Source organism: Plectropomus leopardus, chromosome 20, assembly GCF_026936395.1.
Source record: "Plectropomus leopardus strain MGB_pleo_1.0 chromosome 20, ASM2693639v1, whole genome shotgun sequence".
Lineage (NCBI taxonomy): Eukaryota > Metazoa > Chordata > Actinopteri > Perciformes > Serranidae > Plectropomus > Plectropomus leopardus.
In genome coordinates, this window is record NC_142195.1 from 17,451,797 (window position 1) to 17,461,769 (window position 9,973).

Sequence of the window (9,973 nt, forward strand, 5' to 3'; positions counted from 1 at the left end):
TAAAAGTCACCATCAATAGTGCAAAAACTCCAAAGGTTTTCAGGATTTTTTTCTCTCGAATGCATTCTTAAATTTTTTTGTTGTGTCACTCATTATTACAGATTTCCCGTCTGGAGCAGACGTGGGTGACATTACGCCAGAGGCACACAGAGGGCGCTATTCTGTACGAGAAGAAACTCAAACCTTTCATGAAAAATATGAATGATGGCAAAGGTGAGTGTACATAGTTGCTATGTGTCTGTTTCATACAAAAACAAGCAAAAGTGTTTATTTATTTACAAATCTGAGCTCTCCTTTGCTTACAGAGTTGAATGCCTTGTCCAACACCTCCGTACCCCACATCATTCCTGTCCTGTCCTTACTTGAGCGGGGCATGGTTGTCGGAGAGGCGCTGGAGCCCTGGGAGAGTTCAGAGGTGGGAGTAGACGTGGTCATGTACCACCTAGAAGCAGCTCGTACCATCGCGCATCACGGGGGGATCTATAGAACCAACGCTGAGACCAAACTGCAGGGTAAGACCAGGCAGTCTTTGGAAGCATTAACTGAGACAGCTTCTGTTACGTTTTTAGACATGCTAAAGCTGACACTCTGCATATAGCAGCGTCAGTTTGAAGGTCTGTTGGTCAGTCACGCATTTCGGCCGTTCACCACTTTGGTACTTAAAAAAAATTCAACATATATTAAATAGATTGCTATGATTTTTGGTAAACACATTCATGTTCTTCTAAGGATGAACTGCAATGATGTCAATCCGCAGTCTTCCACTAGTTATGAAAATTTGATTTGTCCAATACTTAAGTTTATGACCAAATACATGCAAAACTAATGATGTCCCATCTGCCTCAGATGTACTTTGTGTTTAACACTAATTAACAAATGTTAGCATTACAACACACTTAACTAAAACAATTAACATGGCAAACATTACTGTATACCTGCAAAACATCAGATAAGAACAGGAAAGAAAAGAAAAGAAAAGAAAAGAAAAGAAAAGAAAAGAAAAGAAAAGAAAAGATAAGATAAGATAAGATAAGATAAAAGAGATATGTTAAATATGAATGCAAGAATAGAAAAATAAAATTTTTAAGACAAAGTATTGTGCAAATGAATTTTTGCACAAATTATGTCCAGTATTGCATATTGTACAGTGAAGTTACCATGGCACATCATAAATAAATTATGGGGTTATAGCTGCCTACCAGTTAGTCCAAGGGCCAGTCTATTGATCCAGAGTGTCTGATACTCTGAGGGAGGGAGAGATTGAAAAGTTTGATGGCCACAGGCAGGAATTACTTCCTTTGGCGCTCTGTGATGCATCCCAGAGAAAAAAAGTCTTTCACTGAATTTCGTCCTATGTTTGATCAGCACCGTATTTTTTGGATGGGACACATTGTCCAAGATGACACGTACTTAGACAACATATTAGATAGCAAGTTAGCATCGTCATTGTGACCAAGTTGGCACCCCAATGTTTGACTGACCTTCAGAAATTATGAAAATAAGTTATTTTCTCTCCACAGCCTCTCATGTTGCTGTGGTATAGCTGGCATTGTGTTACATCTCACTGTTAATGTATTGTTGTTAATAATGATGTGTGTATTCAGTATCACTGATTAGATGTAATGATCGTGTGTGTGTGTGTGTGTGTGTGTGTGTGTGTGTGTGTGTGTGTGTGTGTGTGTGGTCACCACTATGTTAACTGTATTGATCCCTAATACCTCCCCAATGGTTCCCAGTCCCAGCCATTACTGTTTTATTGAACAGTGTGTCAATAGCTATCAGCTCACATCTCTGTTTCCTGATATATCCCGCTATCGACCAGCCTGACCTCAGTCTGCTCCCATCATCAACATTTCTATGAGCCAAATTTGAGATGCTTATACTTCATACAGTTGTCAACATTGATTCAGTCCAAGATGTTTATGTTCAAAAGCTATCTGTAGTTCATCTTTAGGGTAGCTTTATTATTTAGTTGATCATCACAGCATGGATATGGACAAAAAATGCTTTGTTGCTCTCAAAATGCAATTGTTACAAAGTGCCATCTCAAAGATCCACTTTTCAGAGCTTTCAACCTCCTCTCATGTTCTTCATCAGCATATGGACTTAGCTGTTGTCCTGTGAACAGGAGTGTGGAAAGTCTGTCATGTAATAATAAGAAGTGATATACAAGGGAGAAGTGCATAGATGAAAGTCATGAGACATGATTGAAAGTCTAGTTCGCGGACCTTGGAGACTTGAGAGACTTGTTCTGCAACATAAAATTCATCAGTAAATACCACACTTGTGAATTTAAAAGCCTTCAAGTTTCTACAAAAGCCATGAAGTGACTACAAAAAACACCATCTCTGCACCACGCTGTTATGAGATAATTTGTCAACATGACTATCATGACTTCAGTGGTAACCTCCTCTCCTCTCATCTCCAGGATTCCAGGAGAGGCCAGAAATACATGAAATCTTCCACACAGAGTTCCAGATGCGTCTCCTTTGGGGCAGCCGTGGCTCGGAGGGCAGCCAATCAGAGCGTTACGAGAAGTTTGACAAAGTCCTCACCGCTCTGTCACACAAGCTAGAGCCTCCTGTTCGTCACAGCGAGCTATAGCACCTGCCCCAACAACAGCCGTCGCCAAAACACCCCCATCTGCACTCACCACTCATTGTGGTCTGGTCTTATTTTGCAACGCAAAGGATGATGTAGAAGAGTCCATCGTGAACACTGGGAGGGGGGAGAGTGAATGAAGAGGCAGCTAAAGGGGCATGTGCAGTGAGAAATACAAAGAAGAGGGTCTCACTTGTAAAATGTGATGCACTCACTGTGGACTTCTGTCCCCCCCTGTGGACTTCCTCACTTAGCGCTAAAATATGTAAACAGTGTCTGGAAGGAGACAAGCTAAGTGGAAAAGAAGACAGGGGAGATGGGTGACCAGCTCCTCCACTTGGTACAAACAGTAACGTGTATGGTGCGTCCCGAGGGCCAAACCGAGCTGCCGAGTTTGGCTTTGCTCCAAAATAAAAAAACAGACTCTCTTGTTTCAAACAACCGCTGTCACACACTGTAGCAGAAATGCTAACAATAACTTACATAGCTCATATATAGATGTTTAGTGCGTGAGTGAGTGTGTGTCTGTATGCGTGTGTTTACATTCCTTCATTTTTGTACGTCATAAATGTTTCATGTATTATTTTTCTTGTCTTATTTATTTGTTATGATCAAAGAATATCTAAACATCATGGACGCAGCTTCACCAAACTCATGAGAATCTGTCAGTGCTCATTCTGTGGGAACCACGATCATAAAACCTCATTAAAAATGTATCAAGCAGTCCCATTGAATCCCATTAAAAATGTATCAGGCATGCATTAATAAATGTATCAGAAATGAAACATTTGCAGAAGTAATGCAGCAACTTCAATACGAGGGCTTTGTGACTTGTTAAAAATGTTAAGAGGACAAAGCAACGTCCCCTCTGTTGTAGCTGTTTGACTAATACATTTGATATTGTGTGTCTTGTGCACAAAATATTGCGAAAAAAAGGCACTAAGAGACAGAGGAGAAAATGGGATGTGCACTCTTTAAATTTAGTTTAAGCAATGTTTCACTTAGTATACAAACATTTTATAAAGTTGCAGGAATTATTGAAATCGTTGATGCATGCAGCTATAGATGTTTTACCAAGTAAAATGTTGCTTTAAACTACTAATTTAAGTATAACAACATTTCAAACTTTAGATATATGCAGATGATACCATGAAGATCTTTCATGTCTGGATAATCTTGAATGATACCAAACAGACAGAGAAATCTGTTATTTTTCGTCTTTTTTGTCCAGTTTGAAACCCGTTAAATGATAAAAAGAAGTTCCCAAACTGAGGCAAATGTTGACCATAGCCCTGCTACAGAGAATGTTTTTTGGTTCTATGTTTTGAGTTTGTGTTTCAGCAATCAAGCTAATTCTTTAAATGCTATGGGATTTCATTTTGTTTGACTGCTCAGTGTTAAATCATTGCTGTATGTACAGCATATGGGCCTGAGAGCGCTGGAGCCGACTCTCAGAGCTATGCAATCATTTCAACCAAGGGCTGAGACCCCTGAACAGACACCCGATCGCCATATTCACTCTTTGCCCCTGACATCGCCTTCTTTTAAAAATGTATATCCTTTGTTCTTCCTAAGCCTATCCAAACTGATTATCTATATGTGAACTGAAGTCCTATCAGATATCAATCAAATGGAAATAACTCTAAAAATATCCTCCTACCCGAGATTTGCATATCAGAGATTCTTAAATGGATGTTTGATTGTCCTGCTCTTTAGTCTGAACCTGTACAGATGAACCATGTGCCAGTTCCCAATGTGGTCCAACAGGGGGCAATCTTTAGTCAGCAAAAAAACTCTGAATCATTAATTGTAATACAACATAACAGGAAGACACACACACACACATAAAAACATATTGTATGTGTTTTGAGACCAATGTTTGATATCATTGTTATTAAATATTAACCCTACTGGTTTAGGTTTGGTATCTGATAACACTGATGATGAAAAAGTGATGATGATATAATTTGTTTTTATTTGTTCTCTGTCGAATGCTGTACAGGAATGCTCTGACAGTGTATGGATTCTCCTGTTGTGTATAACAGGACTGTATGAGATGAACACAAAAAGCAAAAAGAGAAATGTTTCAGGACTGATCTCATGTTTTTTTTAACGTATACTGTACATAGAAATTCACTTTTTTTCAAATAAAATGATTGCTTGTGTCAAAGAGTTTGATTTTGTCCAGAAAAAAATGCATACATGCCTTTTGCTGTTATTGTTTTTTTCTTACCTAATCTAATACCTAAACCAACAATGAAGCTGGCTGTGCAGCCAAAGACTGACAAAGTTTATCCTGTGACTTCTGTGACACAGACTTCAAGTGTTGCCCAAAACTATTAAAAACAAATCAATCAGTCACACTGTTGCACCGGGCGACATGTTCCTTCATCCTAATGAACACAGGCACTGCAGTTTATTTTGAGTCAGTCCTACATACACTGCATACACCAATCAGCCTCAACATTAGAACCACTGACAGGTGAAGCAAACAATATTGATCATGATGTCAAAATACAACGTAAAACCTTGGCTCCTGGCATTCACGTGGATGCAATTTGACATGCAAACACCAGAAGGGACAAGTCTCCATGCCACACTACAAAAACTGCTCAGTAAAGGTCTGAGGATCATGAAAAAGTGCTCAAGGTTTTAAACTGGTCTCCAAATTCCCCAGATTCCAATCCAATCAACCCACAAGACTCAAAGGATCTGACACCAACATCCCCGTGAGTCGTGCCACAGGACATCCTCAGAGGTGTGTGTCCACAATTTTGTTACCCCTCTTCTCAGTGTTCTGCCTATGTTGTCTACAGGAGGATCTGCCACTGCTGATGGCTGTATTTACTGATGCAAATGCTCACTATAGCATCATTTGTGCTGGAAGTTAGCCCCCAACAAATACACTATTGACTTGTTCTTGAGTCATTTTTTTTACTAAAACTTGCAATGCCAAGCTGTTTTAAGAATCTTTAGTTTCTTTAAACAATGAAACTATTCATTTATGAGGTGTTTTGAACAATTGACATCTTTAGTAGGATTGAATACGGATGGGGTTGTTGCACAGACAGCTTGGGAATGACTGAATGAGTTGTTTGGATCCTTAAATGGGATTTGTTGACACTAGAAAATTAGAAAAAAATAAAATGTAAAATAAATAAAGAACACGGCCTTTATCCTTTAAGCCAGCATTTTCCAAATCTCTCTTTGAGTACTGCTTGTCCTGCATGATTTAGTTTTCTCCCTGCTGCAACACAGCTGAATGAAATTATCAGCTTGTTATCATGCAGCTTCAGGAGTTTATAACGAGTTGATTATTTGAATCAGCTGTGTTTGCAGCAGGGGGAGATCTAAAACATTCAGAACAGGAGGAAGGCTACTGGAGGAGAGGTTTGGAAAATGCTGCTTTAACCGATATAAACACATATTGGGCTTTTTTTGTAGGAAAAGATGAAGATGTTGAATGCCACCTCTGAGTTCCAATGAAGACACTTAGCAACAATACTCTTTCTACTTAGGGCTTTTTCCCAAAGGAGGCATTCTCTTGTAATGTACATTAGTAGCCAATAGGGGGCATCATTTCACTATCAAAGCAAAGCTGACCTCTCTCATCTATACTGTCCACAGTTATTCCTCCTCTAGCCAACTGCAGTCAAGAGCATCCTGATTCCTGGACCAGTTTAGATGACTGGCAGTCCTGAGTTTTAATGGTCCCTCCCTACATAGCCCAGAGCATCAACTAGTTTCTTGTATTTTGCACCCTTCTGGGCTCTTCAGCTATTCTGTTAGTGTTACGTATGTATAAAAATCTGCAGTATATCTCCTATATAACTGAAAATGCACCGTATGGAGTGAGCATGCGTGTTGCGTGAAGCATCACACATTGTTTTGCAGACAGACCCACGGTGGTAGCAGTGGGAGGGAGACAAAGACAGATGGACTGTGCGTGTGTGTGTATCCATGCATGTGTGAGCGTGTGTCCATATGTGTGCACGCGTGTGTTTTTATATCAACGTGTGCTTTTGTCAACATGTGTGTGTGTGCCACAACACAGATGTTGCAGGGATACTTGCTGTTGCTCTTGCTGCTTACACCCTTCATGAAGGAGGCAGTAGTGTGGCCTGGCAGCTGTTACACCGAGAAGGGGTCAGTTTATTCCAGGTGAAAAAAACATAAAGTAGAACAATTGCTTAATTTGTGACATTAAGAAAGATCTAATGTAGAACAGAAATGGACAAGACACAATAGAATCGAAGAGAATAGAAGCGAACAGGATGCCCCATAATCTGCTACAATAGAAAATTATCATTCGCTCTGCTCTTTGTCTCCCCTTTACATACAGTTCCATAGGCGTAACATGTTATGGATGTAATCTCTAAGAGGATTCTCTCTGCTTGGTATCATGGTACATGTTAATTTCAGCTCTTTATGTTCCTTATTGAAACAGACCCAAGATCTCCCAGGCCTGCTCGCCAGCCAGCCAACCAGCCAGCCAACCGTCATCAATTCACCCCTAATCTCTCCCCCCAGTCCTTTTATAGCTAATCCATTGTGCGGGTCATTGTCATCTGATCATGTGTGACCCTGGCTGCTCTATAGCTGGTGCCTGGCAGCATAGCATTGACTTTTGACGTCCATCTAATTTCAAGAAATCTCTAAAATCGCATGCAGGTTTAAGTATGAGAGGCTGAGATGAAGATGACTGAAGTTTGGGTGGGATATTTGGAGGCAGATGATAAAATAATGGGGGGGGTTATTGTATTTGTCATGTCAGAGGTTACCAATACTCCTTCGCAGACTAAAGTCATAGTGTTATTAAAAATAATCTAATAAAAATAATGTTTTTAGACCACGGATGAGGTGGTGATTCATGTTTTTAATGAGTCTATGGTGGATAATTTAAATGTTTTATGAATACTGGCATTGAATGGCGTAGATCCTTTTATGGGGATGTTTTCAAATGTTCTATATTAAGGACATTAGATTGAGCATTATCACAAGGGTTTAGGTAGCTATTTCATATCATTTTCAACTAGTTTTATGCATTTAAAATATATTTAAAAATATATAGTAATAGCATCTTGATTGTTTAAACCTGTGAAAGAAATATGTAAATGCTCATTTTTGTTTACTGCATGGTGAGATGAAGAAAGCTCAAAATGTTCAGCAGAGGTGTGGTGTACCAAACAACAGCTGTACTTGAACCTCAAGGCAGCTTAGCAAATGTGACGTGACACCCAGTGATGGTGTGATCATTCCTGGGGAACTCATGAAACTTACAGCCATAACAATCCCACCCACCCCCCATCTTCTGCCTCCCTCTGAGCTCGCCCCATGACTGTATACACATCATCCCAGCCACATCGAATAGCACCCATCATGTCTTCATCATCTTTCAAAACTTCCACCGCCGTCAGAGGACCCCCTCGTTTTCCCGCCTGCCTCCTCACCAACCCCACGCCTCACTTCCCCCAGGCCCCTGGTCGATCTGTCTATCTGCCCCTGCACTGACTCCTCATTAACACATGAATGAAGACAGGGAAGGGCCTGCGAAGGCTTGGACGCCAACAGAAGGCAGTGGATTTGCAATTCAAACCTCTGACCGACCCTCTCCCACCCCGCACCCCATCCTCCCGGCCCTGTATACTGGGACTGGAACTGTCACCAGTATGATTGAGGATGTATGTAAGAAAGGAGAGAGGGAAAGACAGAGGCAGATGTGCATTCACACACTCATGTCATGCCTCTGCACACTTTCATATTGACATACACAATGCAAATACATGCAGACATGCACACAGAGTCTGAGAGAAAGAGAGAGCTATATGAATTTCCAATATAATGATTTTCTAAATTAAAGTCAAGTGAATACCAGTTCATAAATGGGGGCACCATCAAACAGAATAAGTAACAGAGTGCAAACGAAACACGGAGAAGCAGCATTTGGTTACTGTGCCGCAAAGAGTTCAAACAAACATCTAAGAGATAATAGACTTGCACCATCTTTGACCACCTTTAAATCCAGGTTATAAACTTTTATGTTCTGCACTACCTTTGACTGAACATTAAATATTCACCATGAACCATCATGTTCTCCTATCCTGTATTTATGTCGCTGTTCTCAATGTTTGAATTCTCCTGTAAAGATGTCTAGTCTTCAATTAGCATTTTAATGTTTTATGCTGTTTACTTTCCTTTGTTGTTTAGAACATTACATACACAAATAAAATTTAATCTTCTTTACATAATGCATTAAAAACATAAAACAAACAAACATTCTTGCCTTGAGATAAAGAAGCTATTTTACAGAAGCACAACTTGACATGTGTGAAGAGCAGGACTCAATCCAAAATATTTCATGTTCAAGTTCAACAAAAGTGAGGGTATAACTGAAAGTGTATTAAAATAAAATCTGGCAACACTGCAAATAAAAAGACCAAACTAAATATCAGAAGAAGTTGCTCAAAAGCTCCTTATTTTTTTATATTTAGGGGAACGATTTCATTATGACATATAACACATCAAATCTAATCAAAGTAACTGAGCAGCAAAATGTATTTTAAAAAAAAAACCAAAAACTAAAAACAGCCACAGAATACCCTGCAGTTTGATTATAAACAAACTGATTAAATTGGCAGAGATAATAACATAACCACAGCTTTTTTTTCAACATTTCCTGTAGACATGGCTGTACCCTATTATTGTTATTATTATTATTATTATTATTATTATTATTATTATTATTATTATTATTATTATAATAAAAAAGTAATCAGTACTGTACTTGATTATGTTCACATATGAAGGACATTTTAAACTGAATACTAGAAAGGACGAAAAAGAAAGCGAGAGCTGGAAAAAATCAATTCAAGGATAATATGTTTGTTTACAAAATATGTTTTATTCTAAAAACTAATTAGGAGTTTGCTTTCAGTTTGCTGATTATATTAAGTCTCTTCAAACACATTCAGTGAGAGCTTACTAGTTCACTGTAAAGAGAAGTAAATGAAAAGTTTGAAGTTTAGGCTACTTTAATGATAATGATAATAAAAGAAATAATCATGATTAATAAAAGAAAAGAATAACTTATGTGACAGATTTCATCGAGCAAACATCTCAGAAAATTTTAGCGACTGACATGGATTTCTTATTTCTTATTTATTCTATATTCTATTCTATATAAAAAGAAATCGTGAAAATGAGAGAAAAATTCACTTTCAATTTAAAGTAAATGAAAAAAATGGACTGAATTTAGAAAATTTATTTTTAGGAATATGAATTTTTCCAAATTACATAAATCAGTTAACAATAGTGCATCATTTATCATACATATATGATCATTTGCTAACCCAAGTCTCCTTTTCACATACGT

The 9,973-nt window shown here is 38.6% G+C and overlaps 1 protein-coding gene across 7 annotated transcripts in view; it reads left to right on the forward strand.

Annotated features, from left to right (window-relative positions):
• sh2d3ca (SH2 domain containing 3Ca) overlaps window positions 1-4,771 on the forward strand; it is a 78,199-nt gene extending 73,428 nt beyond the window's left edge. For all 7 annotated transcript variants that reach the window (XM_088070604.1, XM_088070601.1, XM_088070606.1 and 4 more), the window contains 3 exons: window positions 102-213; window positions 306-512; window positions 2,429-4,771. In XM_088070604.1, the coding sequence (XP_087926730.1) occupies window positions 102-213; window positions 306-512; window positions 2,429-2,604 (495 nt within the window). In that variant the 3' untranslated portion in view covers window positions 2,605-4,771. The remainder of the gene's footprint in view (window positions 1-101; window positions 214-305; window positions 513-2,428) is intronic.
• The last annotated feature ends 5,202 nt before the right edge of the window (window positions 4,772-9,973 follow it).